A 22524-nucleotide genomic window follows, 5' to 3' on the forward strand; every position below is an offset into this window, starting at 1 on the left:
CAATCATTTAGTGAGCCCAGTACTTGATTTTATGTTTTGTTGCCGTGTGTTCCAGCCCAGTGGCTGCGGAGTCAAGAGTGCCTGCAGTGCTGCTCTTCTTTTGCTTGCGGCAAAGTCAGGCAAAGTGTCTGGCACTGGGATGGATCAGAAGTGGCCAAGCTGGTAAAGGAACATCACTAAGGGCCAGACTATCCACCTAAACACATTGCCAGAGCCTCTCCTGTGGTGCTATCGTGCTTCTGAGAGCAGAGACAGGAGAGAGAGGTATCAGTTGCCATCTGAGCATCCTCTTCCCATGTTGCCAGACAACAGCTAATTCTCTGAAAGGAGGGATAAGTGTGGAGACAGGCACTGCTGTCCTGTCAGCAGCCTAACGGAAACTGCCACAAAGCAGGAACAGGCAAGACCAACTCTACAAAGCTCTCCCCAGTACTCAAGCCTCCCCTGAAAGGAGCTCTTGGGTGATAAATCCCTGCTGTTAAGAAGCTGAAAAGCAGGTTGAAAGAATTTCCTTAGGTGGCTGCCCTGTGCAGATAGCCTCCAGAAGCATCTAAAGGAGCATTTTCTTTTCCTTTTACCAAATTTTGTCACTTTTTCCTCAGGGTAGGTCTGGTCTAGTATTCTTAGCACTCACTGAAGAAAAAAAAGTTACACAAATCCTATTTTCAGCACTGATAGCAACTGCTTCTCTGGGCTCTCTGATGGCACAATGGAAGAAAGAATTTGACTGATCAGACAAGATGGCACAGACTGCTTTGCTACCCAGGATGAGCATCCCAGTGAACTGATTCTCAGCCAGGAATGCTTCTCCCACAGAGCCAGTTTCTCTCCTCAGGGATGAAACTTTATCAAAACCAGTCCTGCAGAGCAGCATGACATGAATGGCTGAAGTTGCTAAACCAATCTGTCTTACAATTCTTGTCAGTGAACACACTTGAGAAACACATAACAGCCCTATGATAATTGTGTTCTTACGTAGGGATCTGATTTTTTTTTTAATTACAAGTAATCACGTTTTTCTCAGATATATTGTTAGCAGAATGGCCACTGAATGGCATATTTGCTTTTTTAAAAAAATGTACTGAAAGCAGCATCACCCTAAACTATATTTACTGGTGATAAAAATATCTATTTTGAATAGTACCATAGTGTCTAATTTGAGAAATCATGAAATTCTACAGGAAAAATACTCAAGTGTTTTCTTCTTAAATAGTAATCCTAGACTGAGGGAATGCACAGGTTCAGGGATTCCCTATAATGACAATAAATGTTGAGGTATAATTAGTAATATTTTTGAAAGCCAACAATTGTTTTTTGAAAGAAAGGTACATTTTAGTTTCAAACTGGAACACAAATTACTGTATTTTTCTTACAATAGTGCTGAACTTTTATTTGAGGTTCTCTGTTTCTGAAAGCAGACATGATGGATTGAAATAAAAGATAATTTATTGCAATGCTTACTTTCAAGTGGAGAGAGAAGCAGTGTAATTGTAATTTACAGTAGCTGTCAAGGAAAATCTATCACAGATGACATTAAAATGACTTATTTTGCCTGAGCCACTTATTGTTTAAATGTGCATAATCTGATAGAAACAGATTTTTTTAAAATCTGCTTTATATTGTTCTAAATTAATATCAAAACATATACTTAGGAGTTAAACATTTTAAACCATTTATTAATACTTTCATCGCTACTATTTTTTGTAGGAGTTGGAAATTGCTTTATTTAACAAAATCGTGTTTAAGTTTTTTAGCTCTCTACACTCATAACACTTTCATGGACCTAAACTCACTGTCTAAAAAGAGATTTCAAACTAGATTTATTTATATCTGAAGCAGAAATGTCAGAAATGGTAGAAGAAAATGGACCATAGGGCCCAATTCCATTTCCATCAGAGCTGACCAACAGTTTTGACACCCCTTTCAATGGGAGTTAGCAAAGACCCAAATTTAAGCAAAGTAACTTCCATGCAATCTTTTATTGCAACTTGTAGCCGATGGGAGAAGGAACTGCTATCAAGGAAGTATTCAGTGTCAGCTACTGAGCTTCCATAACAAAGACTGTGTTTGAATACTGACTGCAAACTTACCTCTGAGATATAATTATTCTCAAACCTATTGTAGAAAGAAAATACTCTGATTATTTGCGTGTAAGATGGATTCTGCATATCACTTGAGCACCTTTATAGAAATACTGATGAAAGAAACTTAGACACATTTCCATTCTGATGGACCCAAATGTTTTCAGTTTGTAGGTGCTTGTTCTCAGGTATTATATCTAACTCTTCTGAAACTTCAGATTTTGATGTATAAACGTATGTATTATATATTATATGTCTGTCTGCAAGCAAATGCTGAATGACAAATAATCTGAAACACACAGTTTCACCAAGTCAAGGTGATCCTTCTGTGGAGGCAGTGTTAAAGTAGTTCTAAGCAAATCAGCACATTTAAATCGTCAACATGGTAAAATCTTGAGAAATAAAGTTAATGACCTGCTATTTCATATATAGTTTTGAATAGTTACGAGCTTTGATTAATCTGCTTTTCAGAGGGGGCGCTGACTATATATTTACACTTTGCAAGCAAACTGACCTCCGTACCAACAGAGCAAAAATCCAATGTCACATTCAACTCTGTTCTTTTTATTTCTTCTTCCTTTTTTTTTTTTTTAATACAGCTAAAATTAATGTAGTGAATCTGTAATGAAATGCATTATCCTGCATGGAGATTTATCAGATTTTTCCAACTGAATACCATGCTTTACTAGCACTAGCTGGAGTTCACCTGCATGTTGGTGTGGCGTGTGGCTCTTTTTTGTAAAGAGTTAAGTTGAACACAAAAAAAGGGAACAAAGGTCAGCACCCAGCCGCCACTTGAATGTGAGATTTTTCTTTTTATTCCCCTTGATGTATACTAGGCTCTGTGTTATTAGTCTTAATGATGGAAAATTGTAGTGTTGATACAAATCTTTTTTTCAAAGTAGTAGGCGGGAGCTCCATTTGTTAGTAAGTTTTTTTGTGACTAAAAGCCATGGACAGTACATTTATGTAGCAGTAAAAGGCCTAGATGCTCTTTCCATAGCAGAGCTAATTATTCCTACTGTGACCTTACTGATCTACCCTGTTCCTAGTACATCTCATCTGCACGCCTGTTCCTCTGTGTAGATGGTGTCAGAGAATATGAAAAACCCTATAATGAAACCATTTTCATGATGGAGAAAGGCTACTGGAGTTGCACTTGCTACAAAGAGGCTCAATTATATGAGTAATTGTGATAATTTTCTACATTCATAGCCTTCAATGGGGAAAAAAGAATGAGAGCCACAAAGGAAAATTACTTTAACAAGAAAGTACAGAGAGTAAAAATGGAAGAAGAGACAAAAAGGGGGAAAAAAATAACCAGAAAAAAAGTTTAAAAAATAGATCTGGAGGGAGGAATAGCAAGACAGGGAGAACAACAGAAATGCTCAAAAAGCCTATGTGCAGCTGTGTTGCACAATTAAATTGAATTTTTTTTCTGCAGTTGATGAATGTGACTACTGCAAATGTGCCTCTGTAGTTAGCTATCATTTGTTGTTCCGTGACAGGAAAAGGATAATTACCTCTCAGAGAGAATCAAAGGCTGACATGCCCTTTAGACACAGCCATGAATGCAGAGCTCGATAGAATGCTTGAATAAGAATCCAGTGTTCTGTGCCCCCTTCTACTCAAGAATAAATTTTGTTAAAATGCAAGAGCACCACCAGTAAATTTGTTGAACCCTAGGTGTTCAAAAATATGAGGTGCATCTATCGACTCATCCCATTTGCAAAAATAAAACTACATTTTGAATTCACTTCTATTATATTCATGGACAGTAAGATAGTGAGATATGCATTAAATTTCTTTTCCCAGTAGGGGTCTGATTCAACATTTCCTATGAAAGAACAGAAAGACACTATCCTTTTTCTCCAGGCTAGTTAGCCTATAATTTAAAACTGTCAAAAACACAATTTTATACAAAGTCTTCAATAAAAGCTTCTCAGATATAACCCAAAGAGGTTTTACTAAAGTTTGATTCAGACTCCGTTACAATATTTTTAAAGCTATAAATACATCTAACTGATATTTTGCCGTTCTCTTTTTCTCTTAAAGTATTTGAAGATTTACAAAGAAAAAAAAGCAGCATCCTTTCAAGGTGACTAAGCCTTGCAGCTTTTAAGTAATCAAAATGAATTCAATACATGTTGGGACCATTAGCAGTCCAAAGAAGTATCGCTTAATGAAATGTATACGATATACGTCTTTTCCCTTTTTTTTTTTTTTTTGCAAACATTTTAAAATGATCCATAGGTACCTTCAAAAAACTAAGATGCATTTTTATTCAGAACCAGCAGCAGCAGAAGAGTCATGACTGCATTTATGTGAAGGCTAGAAGAGATGCAAAATAGGGAAAAATCTCTGAATGTCAGCTCTTTTTCCCCCGTGACGTTAGCAAGCACTGCTCTTTGTAAGATCAGAAGTTAAATATTTTTGCAGTTTTTAAACAAAGAGACTTATTTATGTTGACTAATTCCTTTGTAACATTCATTATTGCTATACAACGAAAACAATGGTTTCTAACATTCTTACATTCTCAGACAGATGAGGTGTAGTGTCACACAGAAATAAAAAATAAACTAAAGTCCATTGCAAATCAGATGTGTTAATTTAAATCTACCTTATGAATATCTTTGTCTCTTTCTACAGTTATCTTTGCTGACCCTAGTGTAATTCGCTTTAAAAAAAATACCTCTTACCCAAGGAACAACATTATAGCTTGGCAGTTCACATACTGATATCAGACTGAAATGATGGTTTTGAATCATAAAACATGTCATCAGCTTTATACCAAACCACCAATAACCTTTGTCCCACTTGCCAGCCCTCCTTTTACTTGTCAATATAAGGCTTACCTGATTGTGTTTCCAATTACAGAGAAGGGAGCCCCTGGTCTGCAAGCTGCAATTGCTTCATCTCTACATTTCCTGGCAACCTCCACTAACTTTTCACCAGATTTATCCACATTGCCCACCAAAAAGGTTTCAGAAGTGTCACCATGGTAGCCATTGTAATACACCTAAACATATGCAGAAATGTAAAGACATTTTCTCATTTTGCATTCAGAAACAGATCGTCTCCTTAATTAAATCCATTCTTTCTAGGAACAGGCTGTATATCGCAACAGATAGACAGGTAAGCTGTATTGGCAAGAATGAGACTGGAAAAGCAGAACATTGCAGAGGGAAAAAAAAAAGCCTGAAAAACTGCAAGGTGCATAAGGGTTGCCAACATTGCCAATTAAAAATTCAAGAAAAGCAGAAGCTGTGCATCACTGCCCAGCAGTGCACCAGGCAGTGATACTGCTCGGCTACAGGACATGAGGCTAACGGGGCTGTTAGCGAGAAGATGGGCTGGGGTTGTGCATGGGCTGAAGGGGGCCTTGGGGCTGTCAGGTGCCCACCCATCCTGGCTGCCTGTCCCTGTGGCAAGGCATCTGCCTGCACCCCAGAGGGGCAGGACATTTCATCCCAGTGCTTGCTGTGGGCACTGGGAGACCAGTTGGCAGCTGGGAGGGAGACCCGTCCGTCCACAGTCAGCACTCCCCACTGGAGTTTTGAGGTGGGAGCTATACCCTGCTACCAACATTCAGAGTGAACCCCAAGGAAAGAGCATGGGCCAAATCCACAGCCAGCTGTTGCAGGTTTTCTTTAATCTCATTTTTAAGCTACAATGTGGTGTTAACGTTAGATTTTACTTCTGATTTCCAGAGATGAATTCTGAGAGAATAAATGTACCACTCTGGCACTGCAAAATTTCATGTGCTGAAAATGTAACACCCTGTTGAATTAATTATGTATTGTTTTTGCTTTTCTTTTTGACATTTTGTAGATTTTAGACCTTAGCTCTTCCAAAATTCTCTGTCGGGCACAAGAAACCCTGGCTATGCACTACAGAGCTGTGCAACATGCCATTAAAATGGGGTTTGCAGCTTTGCACCATGGCAGGCAGGCCCATAATTTTAAGACCAAGCCAAATTTTCCTACAGAAAAACAAATTATAATGGTGCACAGTTTTGATCTTCTAAAACATTTTTCTCCCCCAAACAGTGGGCAACTATGCTTCTACAACTAATTACTCACCAAACTCGAATGACTGAACTTTTGCCACTGGCAAGCTATTTGTGAAAGACAGACTCACATTCTTTTTGGCTGATTCCCAACTAAAAAAAAAAAAAAAAGGCTACAGACAGTTTATCCCACAGCCAGGTTTGTCTTCAGGCTGAGATGTGAAGAAAATGCAGGCCATTAGGAGCAAGGGGTATTTTAAAGAAAGGTGAGTGCCAGCAAGGGACCAACTGTGTTGCCACTGCCCCAGCAAAGAGCAGCTGCAATCCCCTGCTCTACACCTTCCTCTGCCAGTCCAGACTACCACTGAATCTTTTTTATTTTTTATTTAATGCCCATTGGGCAGGTTTTAATATACCTAGTTCATACTTAAACTGAACTAGTTTGTTTTTAGCTCTAGCAAGTACAACATACAAACCCCCAGCATTAAACATCATCATCCCGAAAAAGCAAACTCAGACTTAAAACATAGGAGAGCTTAAAAATAATAATAATAATAATAACAACAATAACAACAACAATAACAATATTTACTGCAGCCCATCGACTGCAATTACGTATTTTTGATGTTAAACTACAACCATAGTAACTGTAACACACTAACAAGTTGTAAGAACCAAGTTGTAAGAAACATTAACCTGATAACAACAGGCTGAAAACTGCACTATGCTGAGGATCCAGTGATGGCTGACTCTACTGTTTCTATCCTAAAACACATTTTAAAGTCTACATGATTCAAGCCAATAAAATTTGTATTTCATCTATAAATTGCTATTATCTTAATTGTGCTAGAATGGATTTTTTTCTTCAGTTAATTTGTACAGTGTCAGGTATTTACACTTAAGAACCTGAATATTAAGTACTTTATAGAAACTGTACACAGTCATAAACTATTTCTCGTGCAATATTTACTTTGATTTTTATTCTGCCCACCTGTGAAACATCCCAGTTTTGCTCATTAAAAATAATTTAAGAGATCAGCTGGTAATGCTGAAAAGTAGTATTTTTTTCCGCAGCTATTTTGGACTAAGCAATTATCAATCACAGCACAGTTTCATTTTAATTGATAAAAAAATCTTACAAAGATAATCAGCAATTCCCACCCTTGCAGAAATCTTCACAGTCACAGAAACATCAAGATTTATTTTACTTTATGAGAGTAAACTGAAAGCAAATAAATACATGTCTTCAAAAAGACCAGTAACATTTAGTCAGATATTTATAAAGAAAAGTGGACAAGATATGCACACTATGACAATATAAAAATGTTTCATTTATTTTATCATGGAAAGTATCTGTGATATGAATCTACACTTTTTTTTTAATCTAAGGCATCATTATTATCCTGACAGATAAACAAAAAATAAAACGAACCTTAACGAGATACAAAGAAATATGATGCTAAAACCTTAGCTGCTGCAAACTGATTTAGTCTAATAAAATAAGCAAAGAGACACCAGTTCACCAAAGTAAAAATGAAGGCCAAGAATAAACTTCAAAAATGACAGATTGCACTGTGTAAACCTGATAGTCAGAATTCTACAGTTAAAAAATATGGAGATGGGGAAGAATTTAGAAAGACCAAAAAACAGACCAAACTAAACCCAGTTCTGGATCACATGTGAGTATACCACAGGAAAAAGGTCACTGACCCTAATTTTAATAGAAAAAATATTTTAGAAAGCTTGAATCTCATGCTCAGAGGTAGGTCTGCTGGAGATTTCTTCACTCTGCCAGTGTGAAAATAGTATCAAATTACCAAGAGCTTCTTTAATGATTTAAAAAGGTTGTTTTTAAGAGATGTTACTCCTTTGTATGTGACATATTATTGCAAAATAATGGTGGGATTCAAAAGACATCTGTGTTCTTATTAGAAATAAACAGCACTTTGGAAAAATAAAAACACACACAGTAAAAAGAAAAAAAGCTTCTGCAAGAGTCAAATACTTTTTTTTCATAAATGAGATGAGAATTGGGCTTCCAGTTCCTGTGCTTTCTTGCTCCTAAGAAAATCCAGCCCGTGTTTATTTAAATAGCTATAATTGACGATTCTCTGGAAATATTAAATCACAGTTATATCACACTATTTCTGTTTCTGCTCAAAAGGTTCAGGGCTTTTATACCAGGAATGGAACACAACACTACCTTTGGGGATTTTAATAAATGTAGGGAACACTGCTAGCAAAAGAGTTGCTGTCCAAATAGACTGACACACACAGGCCAATGTAGCCTCTAATGACAGAGTAAGATAATGTCAGGCCCCACTCAAAATCAGCAGGAAGAGGAAGATCAATCTTGGCAGAGTGAAGGAAAAATGCTGGCTTTCTTCATGTTAGCTCATCTCATACATATCTATCTTCAGCTGCTGCCCAGTACTGTGGTGCTCTGCATTAACTACACAGTGGATCAATAACAATTACACCTTCTCAAAAACATGACACATAGCAGGATTGGGTTGACATTTCACTTAGGCCAACATTGATCTCAGTGCATCTGATTCCAGTCCTAAATTCAAGTCAGGCCTGGGTCTAGCTGGAATAAACACACAGTTAAAAACAAAAAAGGAAACCAGCTGCTTGTGCCTTGGCTCAGAAGTAAACAGCACATCCATCTGTGCATCCCCCATCTCCAATCCACTATTCTTCCTGTTGCTACTAGTGATTCTAAAGTTGATCAAAGACTATTTTTTATATGAATTACTCACCGTGACATCAATGTTGATAATATCTCCATCCTGAAGAGGTCGACTGAAACATAAACAGAAAAAAAATAAATGGTGACAGACAGCTCCCAACAAAGGGAATATAAGAATGAACACCTAATGACATACATAAAAAATCACGGGGTAGATATTTTGTGATGGAGGAAGGCAAAGGCAAACAGACTAACCATTTTTAATGTTCAGCTCTCACTACTTAGAGAACAAGTGTAGCTGAATATAAAATAATGAGAAACAACTACTAGAAAAACGTATCAACACATGAAAAATCTACCATTATATTTATTCTTTTTCTCTCACTAGGGTTCATATTTTACTTTTCGAGTAGCTGAATGTATTGCAAGTATAAAAAAAGCCTACAAAAATTCAAATGTATTTATTCCTTAGCCTATACTTATTTTGTTGGATGAAAAAAAATCAGACAGCACTGTTTCCCCCCACATACTAAACTCAAAAGGCACTATGCTATTTTTTTAAGTGTCTGTACAAACAGGATAATATATTTTTTCTATTTCACATACATTGCTATAACAGCCATCAGTATTGTGTGCTAACATGTTCTGCATCTGCAGAATGTTTATGTATGACATTTAGTTAAGCTGAAGTATGTTCAATATTAAATAAAATTTATTAATTTCAGTTTAACATTTTAATTCCCGGTGGTAAAATGTATATTATTTGGGAAATACCTGTCAGGAATACCATGACATACCACGTTGTTTACAGAAGTACAAACAGATTTCGGAAAACCTCCATAGCCCAGAGGTGACGGATAGGCATTCTGTCTGATTATTTCATGATGAACAATGGAATCTATTTCTTCAGTTGTCATGCCAACCTAAAATATCAAACATAACATCCTGTTAAAAAAGCAAAGATAGTTTCTCATATTTAGTGAATATGACTGCAGCCAAGCTTCAATGAAATATTGGATGTTTCGAGTACATTGTTTTGATACAAAACACTACGCTGCCCGATACACTTTATTGATATATGGACCTGTTTTTTTTTTTTTAAGAGAAAAAGGTTCTAAGTAAAGCATGCAGTAGAAATGAGCACTCAAGGGTTCCTAGAAACCTAAAATACTGTCTACTTCCTTTCCATCCTTTTTTCCACATTTGTTTTCTCAAAGACACCAATTTCTCATGGCTTCTTGTTTCAGTAGCTGCTATAGAAATGTCTCATTTCAATGCTTTCAGTCCTTTAAAACACAACATTATTTTCCCTTTTTATTTGTAAAAGAAAGGATATTAAGTCTTTTAACCGCCCAGTACATTTACCATAATGTAGTTGTGTATTTTATGAAGTTATTTTCCAGGTATTCTTTAATTTTATAAAATATTTGGCTTCATATTTTGAGGATATTATACTTGAAGTTGCCATAGCCTGGATGATCACAGTGAATGTACAAGCACTTATCCATCATTTTTAGAAATCTTCATTTTTATGTTTGACATTTTCTAGATTCGTCTTTTCCTCACAATTGTACATATTAAAAAAACCCCAACATTCATCCATTTTCTGAGTATCCACACTTAAAATAACATTATTCTTGCTTTTCTCTTGGATCTGCTCTGTCTCTGAGTCAGTCTGGTTAGAGCTGAAATCTGAAATTTGGTAGGGAAACCTCTCTTATTGAAAAGTACTTTTGAGGGTTCCACCACAAATTGATTTTGATTTGAATGAGTTCTGAGCCTTTGAAAAGCATACTTTGTACAGATATGAAGATCAATCTTGGCAGACGGAAGGAAAATCACAGTGGCTGTGATTTTGGAGTAACATGTGGATACAGGTTAGGCTATGGTGCAGGAGACATACTTAGTCATATACTGAAACACTGAGACCATGCACAGTGAATACAGCGGAGTGCACTTGTGTACTGTGCTGAGACAAAACATCTGTTTATTCAGCTTGAATTTTGTTCAGCACAAAACTGTCGTTGGGCAGATGAGGAGCAATGAACCCACTCAGCCAGGATTTGGGGTTACTGCACATATCCCCTGCTTTGCAGTAGCCATTGCAGCCTCTGTGCTGGGTGGCAGCCGCAGCCCCGGCACGCTGTCTGTACTGGATACTGCAGCCATTGGTTCTGGATAAACACAGGTTTATTGCTCCTGCCTTTCCTCACATATCTATCATCTACAGCCCACAGACAAACTGAGCTGCTACGTACCCGACTGGATGCTGTCTGCTGCTGCTCTGCTCAAGGAATTTGATGTGGCTTTTGGATACTCAGCAGACAGATCTGTGGTCTCTGCATGGCTTATACCCTGTGAAAAGTTCTGTTTTTAACACTATCTGTTTTACTTTTAAAGATGCTTTTGCCAGCTGGGCAAGGTTGGGGTGGCATCTACTGCGCACCTTGTCCGTTATTTGGATGATGTGGCAATGTGACGGTATCTAACAAAACATTTCCATGTCATAGAATTTGCTGCTTTATTCCCAAATTTGTAACTCAAACCCAGGAAAGCTATCATATATAATACCATATTGTAATTTTAAGTTCCACAGGCAGTAAATAGTAACATCAGAACCATGCACCACCCAAACTGTATCCCTCTGTTTCCATGGATTATAATGCACCTTTGTTGTATTGGAAGATCTTATTGCCACTAGCTGAAGCACAGGCAAGAGCCAGTTTGGAGGACTGTGTGAAAGGGGTTCATCAAGACAACAGGAACAGGTGGAGGGATAGGACTCTTCAGATAAATTAGGAATGTAAAGTTTATGTTATGAGAATAGCCTAAAAGAGCTTGGTTTGTTTAGTCTGGTGCACAGTTCTATTCCTGTGTGAAGAGAAAGACTCAAGGAAAGGCAGGAAGCTGTTTAAATTAAAGAGCAGTGTTGGCACAAGACCAGATGGGTATAAACTGACCATGTGCATCATCAGACTGGAAACCAGAAGACATTCACTGTCCATGAGGGAGGGTTTTGGAGCATTCTCTCAGTCAGGGGAGTCTTGGACAAACTTGCGTAAAACAAAGGTCACCACCAGTCTGTGACTGACCCGGGCAGTGGTCTCAGCACTGCAACTCCAAATGCCACCTCCCTCCCAGCTACCTACAGCTCCTGGATATGTAATTCTTATCTTATACACCTTCTTGCTCCAAAACATTAATTACGTGAGTGTAGCACTTTGCTATTATGTATGATTTGGCACATACCATGAACTGTATCATAAGCTACACCACACTGCATACATTTGTATTTACACATGACAACTAAAGAGTATTTGAGAAATACTGCTGTCATTCAAAACCCACGTTGTACCTTGATCCTTCAGAAACATGTACATGCCCTTAGCTTTAAATGAGTAAGTTTTACTGTACTGGGAAATAATTGCACAGGCTTCAGGCAGTTTTATTATTGACCATCCCAGCTCCAGAATTAAACCTCTGGGAAAGAGTGATGATAGCTGGAAGAAAAATCCCCTTTTAAGCCAATGGGATTGACCTACAGTCCCCATCTATCTCTGCATCTCATAGCTACTCAACCCATTTCACCCTCTCCAGTATGCTATTACATGAAATACCAAGGCAGAGCTAAGAAAGCACTTCTTCATCTGCAAAACCTGGCAGTAGGCTCCTCCCTGTACATTTTAACTTGGGAGGTATCCCAAAAAGCATACTGTAGAAACATTTCTGGAAACCATGAGGCTTTATTATCAATGCACTCTGGAAAATTGTGTGGAATTTGGCAGCTGTTTTTTTCCAGTGGCATTTCTATGAGTTGTGCCAGATCCCGCAGGACGGCAAGGGGCTGAAGGATGGACAGGAATGGAGAACGCGGACCAGCCCATTGGGCTTGCACACATGCAGAGCTGGAAAGCATGACATATGAGGAAGATGGGCCACGAAATGAAAGGAAAAAATGCAGTGTGGGTGTTATGAGGAATTCACATCATTTGGCACAGTTGAAACAGAGGAAGACTATCATGGCCAGGCTTCGCGAACGAAGATTTAGGAAGGCTCTATCCACATTTGTTACAAGCGCGCTGGTGGCTAATAAGGCCAATACGGGATAGACATGTCCGATTGCAAAAGGCACAGCAGAAGGACTCCTTAGGTGGCAAGACACGATTCTTTGAAACAACATCTCAGCCTTGGCCATATTGACCAACATAACTGGTCTACTCTGGCCTCCAATTGAGAGGCCTGGAGACACACCATCTGTAACGCTGCTGATGCCTTTGAGAACGCACGCAGGATCACTCTCGAGGAGAAAAGACAATGCAGAGGAAGACTATAGACACAGAGATATTACACCTGAGCCAGCAACTCACCCTAAGTACTACAGAGGTTCAAAATACAGAAATAATTAAACAGGTATATAATGAACTGAATCAAAAGTTAATAAATTATTATTTTTTCAGGATCTAACTTAAACATGTTAAACTTAAAATGCACATTATGGGAAAGTTTAAAAAAAAAAGGTAGGAACAGAACCCAAATAAGTGAAAGCATAAAAGACAACCATCCTGTTATGAGACTTCCGTAATTGTTACCTTTAAGCCCTTTCCAGCCAGAAGCAGGACATGACGGGCCAACTGACAAGCTTGACGAAGCCCTTGAATCTGATCTTCATTCTTAATTTCTATGTCGTCTCCCCAGTCTGGTACAATGCCTGTCGTCACATAGTCTGGCTTCTTTATGTGCTTGGAGAAAAAGGATTGAAAATGAAGATCAGAAAACCGAGCATGACAATGGGATCATTTTCTCAGATACTGCCTCCTGCTTCATGGCAGCTTGCCCTTTCTGTCGTAGTATCGACCTTCCTAAGCCATCAGGGCAAACCCTCAAGGCTGCCTCAGAATTTCTTCCACTGCCCTTTTGAACTTAACATTGCCTGTTACTACTGACTTACACAGTCTGTTAGCCTTCCAGTGCTGAAACCCCAGATACTGCAGCCAACTTCCAGCACAGTCTAAAGTTATGAAACTGTGACAAAGACTTAAAAACTCTTCATTTTCTTCTGCAAAGAAGGACATTTTCTACAAAAGGCACCTAAACACCGGAAGTGACAGGGCAAACATACAGAATGAGGTGCTCAAAATTTAAACCTATCAAATCCTTAGTTTCTCATTCAGATAAAACTTCTATTAACTTGCATGAGATTGCTTTTTGACTAAGAACCTCAGGATTTAACTTATTTTAACTCAGAGGGTTTTACTTATTAATCTAGTTCATATGCTAAAACTCGTCCATCTACAATATTACACAAGGGTATCCTGATTCACTGTGTCAAGGAAAATGTATTAAACATCATTTTTTCCACACAAGAACATTTTTTTTTCCACACAGAGATGGCAATGCACTTTCTCTCAGAGAGTCCTGGGCTGTTTCGCTGACTGTAGAAGAAGAATCCCTTTGCCCACAACAGCCAGGTTGATTTTCTGCCACACTGGCCACAGGACAAGCTTTGCTCTTGACTTCACAAAATACAGACTCAAGCTGGCAGGTAGAAAAAAAAGTAGGCACTTAGGCTGTACTCAATACAACCATACAACTACAGGGTATACGAGTACAGAAGAGTGGGGCAACTAGTAAGCTCTACTGGGACTTCAAATAGGAAGACTATTGTTACTCCTACAGGTATTTAATTTCTAATCTGATAAAAAGTGAAACTATCTTTAGTGGACTTATGTCAACAGAATTTCAGATTTCCATTTCTTTCAAATTAATGGTATATCAACCCTAACAACATCCTATTGCAGTAGTTTGGGCTTCAATTTAGAAAAAAAAACCAAAACAACCCACCATTTGCTGGATTAGCAACTCCATAGACAGCACCACCCTCGCTTTGCTCTTGGAGGGCATTTACCCAGTAACTGCTGAGACATGACCCTACTGACCTCTATGGTCTATTAAGGGAGAAGCCCAAAGCAGTGTACATTCAAATGTCTACGTGGACAGTTTCATACCAATATCTTAAAAAAGACCATGTTATTTTAGAGTGATTTCTGGCATACCCTGTATAAAAAAATAACTTTGCCCTCAAGTTTTCAGAGTTCATAGACATGGACTGACTTTTAGACAGTCTGAGAACTCTGATCTGGGAAGCCAATTTTTCATTATGACAATATATTTCTCCCTCTTTATCCCGAAAGAAGCATCTAAATACAGAAAATAAAGTTTGTAAATTCTGTGACTTTTAAACTTTTGAAAATATATAGAGCATGTAACCCTATATTCTTGCTGCATACAGAGCTTCCACAGCCTCTACATCCAGCATTCTTATTTGTTTTCCTATCTAAAAACTTTTTAGTATTTCTGGCCCATGGAAATACTCTATATTTGGCCTAACAGATCTATAATAAAATGAAAAGCAAAATTAAAAAAAGTACTAATGCACATCCTTAAAAGCACTGTTTAGAAAGAGTACTTTGGTTTCTTTTGGATAAAGGAAAGACACTAAACGGTTAATCTGTATGCTGTGACTAAATAAGGAAAAAAAAGAAAAGAAAAAAAGGAAACCAGAAGTGGAACACATGTTAAATTTGCATTTGCATGAAAAAGTCCCTTTTGGTTCTAAAGTAAATAAAAATTAAAGTATGTTGCAAGGAAAGAAAACACTCAGGCAAAAAGAATTCAAGCTTAGAATGTGCAGTGGGGTAGCAGGGCAGCTGCCAGCAGGTATTGTATATTCCCTTCTTAAATCTGACATAATCAAATAACAAAACCTTCAGCAAAATATAAACATTTTTATAATTATCTTGCTAAAGATTTATACAGAAAAGGATTCAGATGATCATGAATGATTCCTACTGACTTCTGGTAGGACTGTCTATAATTGTCCAAAACAAAAATTTGGACCCAGAAGTACTGACAGATATTACTCCATGTTTATACTACCATAACTGAGCAAGCCCCAGGTTTGAACTCCCTAATAACAAGATACCCCAACATGGTAGACAGCTGAAAACTCTGTACTGACTGACTAACAGATTAGATAACAGAAATTGCAGTACCTTAGGAACTTGGTGAGCTGGAGAAACCACAGCTGGCCAAACTATACTATAAGCAGTGTTCCTCTGTCCCTGAAAAAAGAAGCATCTTTGCTGTTGATTGCTTGACTGCCTGTTCGGGTAGTTACAACTGATCGAAGAAAAGATTATGTGGCAGCCAGTCACAGAACCTGTTAAAAGATAAGTTAAAAATGGTTAATGTTTTTTTCTACCTCCACATTACAAAATGGAAAGTATGCAAAAAGAAGAGCATCATGTAAAACAAAGCACAGAACTCAAGTAGTCGCCAAGAGTAGTTCAAATATTGTACTGTTATAGAAAGAGCAATAACAAGAAGAAGAAATGAGGACAAAAAGATGATCCCAAACAATACTTTGAAGGTTTATAAAATACCAGATTGTTTTGGTTTGATGCATTAAAAAGCAGTGTGGGTAAATTCCCCACAGTTTACAGACAGGAGTGATCCTCTGACTGGCCCCTGTTTGGAGAATTTTCATGGCCAGAAGCTGCAATGGCAAAAGTGCAGCTTGGCAAAACAGTGAGTAAGGGATAAGAGTAAGAAAAGAGAAGGAAAAAAAAAAAGATTTAATGTTATTTCAGATAATATTTTGGACTGTATTTTTGCAGAATTGGTCACAGATTTGAACATAACAAAAGTAATGTAGCTCTTTGTCTTGCTGCTCAAGACACAAGGAATGGGGTTCATTTTGTCTTGCTTAGCTGGGCAACAGAACAAACTTCAGGAAATATTTTTAATCTTGGCCGAAGACAATTGAAGGGATTAAAAACTGAAATTTATCTGGAATATTTTAATTAGATTTCCATTTAATTCACATGAGAATTTGGGATGACAGTTCATCAGTTTAATTGCTCCAACTTAGTTGTTGGGCAATGACATATTTTGCCCCCTCAAAAAAGAAGAAGAAAAAAAAGAAAAAGGGGGAAAAATGGGCATTGAGGCCCAAAGGTTCTCAGAGACATCAAATCAAAATAATATACCTCTAAAAATTATGCTAGCATCAAAACAGGGAAATTCAAAAGGATTATTGGCACTGCCCAATTACGCTACAATTACACATAGAGTATATTTCCATTACTGAAATGTTCTACAATCAAAACAGAGGTTTTTTTCTGAAACACTGTTTAACATAATAGTTGATCTGCTTCTGAAAAATGTCATTATGTACACAAACACAAGAGCAATCCTGTGGCAAGTAATCCAGATGAATAATTATTCTTCAGTAAAAAGTTTTTGTTTAAACAGAAGTAACTCAACATTTTTATATCAGAGAAATTAAGAAATTAATCTACTGCATTTTTGTAACTATCTTAAAATGATTTTTTTTAGAAGAGTTTCTTGCATATATTGCATGTTTTTATTTTATTGTACCTTCCTTCCTTTGGATGCATTTATCATGTGTAGATGCAGAAATTATCCTTCCACATGCACACTCATTCATAGACAGCCCTTTTACAGTATTTCAGGACACACAGGAAATTCAAGTTACACACTGTTTTGGAGCCCCAAAACACAGATTGAATGAAATAGTTGCATCTGGTTTATGTTGGAAGTGTTCCTGATCGTCTCTCTGCACACTGATTAGTGCTACATTTAGTTACCAGTCTCTGAAAGGTTGAAGAAACTTTTACTCAAGGCAAGCAAATTTTTACTGGTTTTTTTTAATTGTTGATAAGTAACAAAGTGGAGCTGAAGGGTGAGGCTCAGATCAAGCTCTCAGTATAACCCAACAACCCCAGCGGAAGTTGCCTGCTTCAAAAGTGCCTCCCAAGGAAGTGGAGCTGCCCAGTTAACAGCGAGCTGGATGCCTTTGGTGGTGTATTAATTAGAATTTAATCAGCAGCCTCATAATCTACTGCTGTCCTGGGGTCTCCTCACAAGGAAAAAAAATCATTGTCCAATTAACAAAAAAACCCCAAACAAGAAAAAAAGAAACAGTCACCTAACCTGCACCTGTAAGTGTGTCCAAAGAACCCAAAGCATCCTACAAACTCCCTGGCTAGTTTGTACTCATTTCTGGAAGCTGGAAGCACAGAATCTGCTGAAGCAGCAACTTTTGGGTCGTCAGAACTAGAATTCACTCTGCCAGCATAAGCTAAGGTACCTCTTTTACAGAGCACAGTGGAAGTACCTTGCTCTTACCACAGCTAAGGGTATTATAAATATATTGAAATCCCACAATCACTGATGTGGTCAACTAAAGTCCATGTGGACATCAATATGTGAACATCTATTTCAAATGCTCTCCTTGACATCCGGCACACTCCCCAGGCACCCTCTCTACTGTGTCAAAATTTAATCAGGGGAGAAAAGGTGTAAGTGTGCTTGTCAATTATTCACAATATGCACTCCCAAATACACACTCTTAAATATATGAAACCATATTCATGGGTGCATGCCCGTTGACTAGTCCACATTCAGAAGGGATATCTTTTAATTTGGAATAAAATTTTTACCTCTGTTCTCCCAAAGATACACTGTAAGTGTTGTCACAAAATAACAGGATAATAAGCTACTGTAACCTGTTGTTATTCTACTAACTACTCATTATAAACCAGATGCATACAAAAATATCTACTAGTTGAACAGATGAAATACAACATGCAAATAAATATCACCATAGTATAATACAATTCCTAAATTATATCGCAGGAATTATAAACACAGGACAACTAAACCTTTACTAGAAATATAAAAAATTATAAGAGAAAACATTCTCCTACAAAGTAAAAATAAAATTAAATAAAACGGCATTAAAATATAATGAAGTTACTGGTTTATAATGAAAATCTGGACTCCATCCATACACTTCCTTCCTTAAGAAGGCCTTCTGATGCCTCCACAGCTCCTTTTCTTTTTTAAGCTCCCATATTCACAGTTAATTCGATATAGCAACATCATCAATCACCCAAGACAGGAACAACTGTCTGTATTCTCCAAGTCTGGCTCAGAGATTCCCTCCACCCCATCCCTTACAACCATCAAAGCTTTTCTCAGTGCCTTGGTGCAACACTGGTGCTCGAGCACATTCTTTTTGTTAAGCTTTCTGTGTGTATTAATTACTGTAAGTCAGTTCATAAACATGGGCTTAATGCATCTTCCAGCAGAAACTGCAGCCACTGGAGAGAGCTGGAGTGTGCAGCCGGGCAGCCTGGTAACAGACCAGCACAGCCAGGATGCAAAGTTGACCCTTTACGTGTTTATTCTCTGCCCCAACAGAAAGGCTACGTCACCTGCCACGAGTATCAGAATATTTACTATCAGCTGCAGGGAGGAGAATTATCACCAGCACTACTGAATCCCATCAGCAGATACAATGCAGCAAGCACAGAAATTACTGACAACTGCTCCGCTGACTCGGCAGTGAACCTCACTGTGCAACCCCAGTGCACGCACGTCCTGCTGGAGCCGCCGGATTCCTCAGCACACCTTCCAGACCTCTATTTGTATTAACGATAGAAATGTGCACTGTGAGCTCTTGTGAATTACAGATGAATTTATCTTGTGTGGAAATTACTTTTTTTTTTTTTTCCCGTTTAAATGAGTCAGTCAGAGAGGCTGAATACGGCATTCAAAATTATGATGGGTGGGAGCATTTTTAAGTGACTGATTTCGCAGCACAATGTGCCCTATATTTATTAGCCTTTTACTCTAGGGCTATTTTAATTGTTATCTGTTCATGCATGCTACACTATATAATGAAATGCTCCCATTTCACTCATAGAGTGGAGAGTTTTTTATGTGTATCTCTATTAATGACCCTTAATTAAGTTGATTTTAGTAATTTAAATATGATTTTCCTCTGGTCAAGAAGTATTTTTAATGGGAGATATTGGAAATGAACTTTCATATAAGCCCTCTTCTAATGCTTCTTATTTAACAGTTACAGCAATTTATCAAGCTACGTTTTCAATGAATGAGGTATGGGGTAGCCATGCAAAAAAACTGTTAATTTACATGATTCATCAAATGTGATTGTTAGTAACCATTTTTTTGGTATTTATTTATAAAAGATTTCAATTTTCCAAGCAATTAGCAAAAGCGTTACCAATGGATAAACTTCATGACAGTTCTAAGCTACAATAAATACAAGGATACATCTTAAGAGACAAAAAATAAATTAATGTATTTGAAAATAATTTAGTCATAGTATCAAGAGAAGCACAGTACCAAAATTATTTAGGACTACAAGAATTAACATCTAAACCATTTAGGAAATAAAATCAACTTGCTCTTGATAAAGTTAATAATATCAAAAGCATTGTTCTGACAACTCTTTTCAAAATATGTGATTTAATCTTTTTTTAAAACTGCAAAAAAGAATGACTGTGGAGACAGCATATACCCATTTGGGGGTAAAACACTAGAGGTCTTTAATTTGGCTTGTCAAGTAATTTTAATATTCTATCATAATTTATCTTCTTGTGCAAATGTTCATTTTGCTGAAACCTCAGAGGAATAAAAGTTTAAAGTGAGGTATAAAAATTATTATGGGTAACAATATGTGGAATCCAGCCAAGGCAACTAGGTAAGAATATATGGCTTTTTACTGCTAATTACCAAATGTTCCCATTTTTCAATCCAAAATAATGGCTGTGGTTTGAAAGACCTTTACTTGTAATCGTAATTCTAACTGTCTAATAAAACACTGACTTTGTAATCCCCCTGTTGCAAAGGTATGCCCAAGCTTCAAAAATAGGATGGGAAAGATTAAAGGTTCTTTCCAGCTCTGTGTAACCTGTGTAGCAGAAGAGCAGCTCACATTTCACAAGCAATAACCTGTGCATTTGCTAAAAAAAAAAAAAAAAAAAAAAAAAAAAAAGGAAAAAACCCAAGAACAACACAGGGAAATGCCTGAGGCAGAAGTTGAAACTGATTGGGCAAAGTAGAAGGACAAGAGCCCTTGAAATTAAACAAAAGCAAATTCATTCTGTTGACAGATGTTGATTACATCAAAGCCATAAAAGAACTTTTTTTTTGCTTCTCTTTTTTTTCCTTTCTTGCAACTAATACCTCCACATTTTCTGTGCACTAAGGATATAACGTATCTTAATCAACATAATCCAACACATAATAATTTTCAAATTTGGTAAAAGTATATTGTAACAAGGTCTTAACAACAGGCTTCTCCAAACAAGAGTGTATTCACATGGTCATGTCTGCATACCCGTGCTGGTCACGCCATCATCAGCCCCTTACTTCCAGGGGTTAACTGCTCTGGCAGCCAAATAAAATACAGAGAGCGCTGTGTAATTATGGAGACAGTCAAAGGGCAGACTCTATTTTGAAATCTATTTGCACAGACAAGGTCTTCCAATTTCGCTTACAGGAAACAAGCTGGTAAAGGGGGTCTCCTCCTCTCCAGATGCTTTCCACACGTTTTTCCCACATCAGGAAATCGTGGACATGGACACCATGCAGCACTGTTTCCTGGATTGCAGAACTATGCCATTACAAGAAGAAGAGCAAGTCCATGCTCGTGAGAAATATTTCCTCCTAATTGGACGCATTAGGGGAAAGCAAAACCCGTAAGGACTACTGAAAATGTGACTAGCAGCAATTTGTAAACAGGACACAGTCACAGCTGTCATGATGGTACTGGAGAAGAGAAAACAGAAATGAAAGGGTAAAACCACTCTGTTTTTAATAGCATGATTGGGGAAATGAAATATTCATCAGGATAGATGTGACTTCAGTTACAACAGCAACACATTGGTGAAAACATCAACAACAGCATGCTTATGACTGATAAACTTTATGCTCTGATAAACTGAAACATAGGCCACTATCTTGCAAACATTATATTCTAATTGGGATTGTTTTATTTAATTATTTAAATTATCTGGAAATTAATGACAATTTGTTTATTTAACAAAGGCACTAACAGAATTGCTGTTCTTGTTACCCTCCTAAGAGGCAATAAAGCAAAGGAACAGTCAAATGCCGACAGACTCCCAGGGAGCAGAATCAGCCCCTCTGCCGACATCACTGGGATTCCTCTGTGTCACTGAAAAAAGTCAGTTTTGGCCCTCAGATATGCTCCCTGCTAATTACAATTCTGCCCTTCATGCAGAGTGGAACTGGGCAATTTGTTTTGCTGTATCCCAATACAAATCCGGTTTTAAATTTGGAGTAAATTTATAAACTATATGGAAACAGATTCTTTACTTATTATGATTTAGTCTAGACTAACAGACTAAAATGATGAATCTGTGCCTTCTGGAATAGTTCCGTGCTTCTAATTCATTATTCAGTCAAACTTAGGGCCAACAAAATAGCTGTTCTACAAGTTGGTAAACTGGGAAACCACCGAGAATCAGAACCTCTTCTATTTACAGGAAGGATGGCAGCCTAAGGGTACTTCATCCCAATAATAACAACATTCAAGTACCAGTGCCCAGGTCATGACAAGCCATGACCCTCCTCATAGCTCCTTCAGGAAGCTGGCTCGGTGCCACCTTTTATCAGCAGCAACCAACAGTGCAACTTTAACAAACAAGAAGTAAAGGAAAAATTAATATTATATCATTAAAACCTCCTTTGACCAATTAAGCAGTTCTGTATATATTTATAGATATATATATGGATGGACGGATGGATGGATATATATACACACACACACACACAGTCACACCAAGGCAGTATAAGAAATAACTGAGTAAAATTCTGGTATC

The 22524-nt window shown here is 37.5% G+C and overlaps 1 protein-coding gene across 2 annotated transcripts in view; it reads right to left on the reverse strand.

Moving 5' to 3' along the window:
- Nucleotides 1–22524, reverse strand: part of METAP1D (methionyl aminopeptidase type 1D, mitochondrial) — a 46313-nt gene that overhangs the window by 5465 nt on the left and 18324 nt on the right. Inside the window, exons 1-6 of one of the 2 annotated variants that reach the window (XM_027637079.1) lie at nt 19225–19301; nt 15835–16001; nt 13372–13521; nt 9557–9705; nt 8853–8895; nt 4937–5100 (exon numbers count right to left, since the gene is read on the reverse strand). In XM_027637079.1, the coding sequence (XP_027492880.1) occupies nt 4937–5100; nt 8853–8895; nt 9557–9699 (350 nt within the window). In that variant the 5' untranslated portion in view covers nt 9700–9705; nt 13372–13521; nt 15835–16001; nt 19225–19301. Of the gene's footprint in view, nt 1–4936; nt 5101–8852; nt 8896–9556; nt 9706–13371; nt 13522–15834; nt 16002–19224; nt 19302–22524 lie in introns of those variants that run through there. The other variant, XM_027637078.1, reaches the window with a different exon arrangement.

The sequence above is a fragment of the Corapipo altera genome, unplaced genomic scaffold, assembly GCF_003945725.1.
Source record: "Corapipo altera isolate COAL_440 unplaced genomic scaffold, ASM394572v1 45, whole genome shotgun sequence".
NCBI lineage: Eukaryota > Metazoa > Chordata > Aves > Passeriformes > Pipridae > Corapipo > Corapipo altera.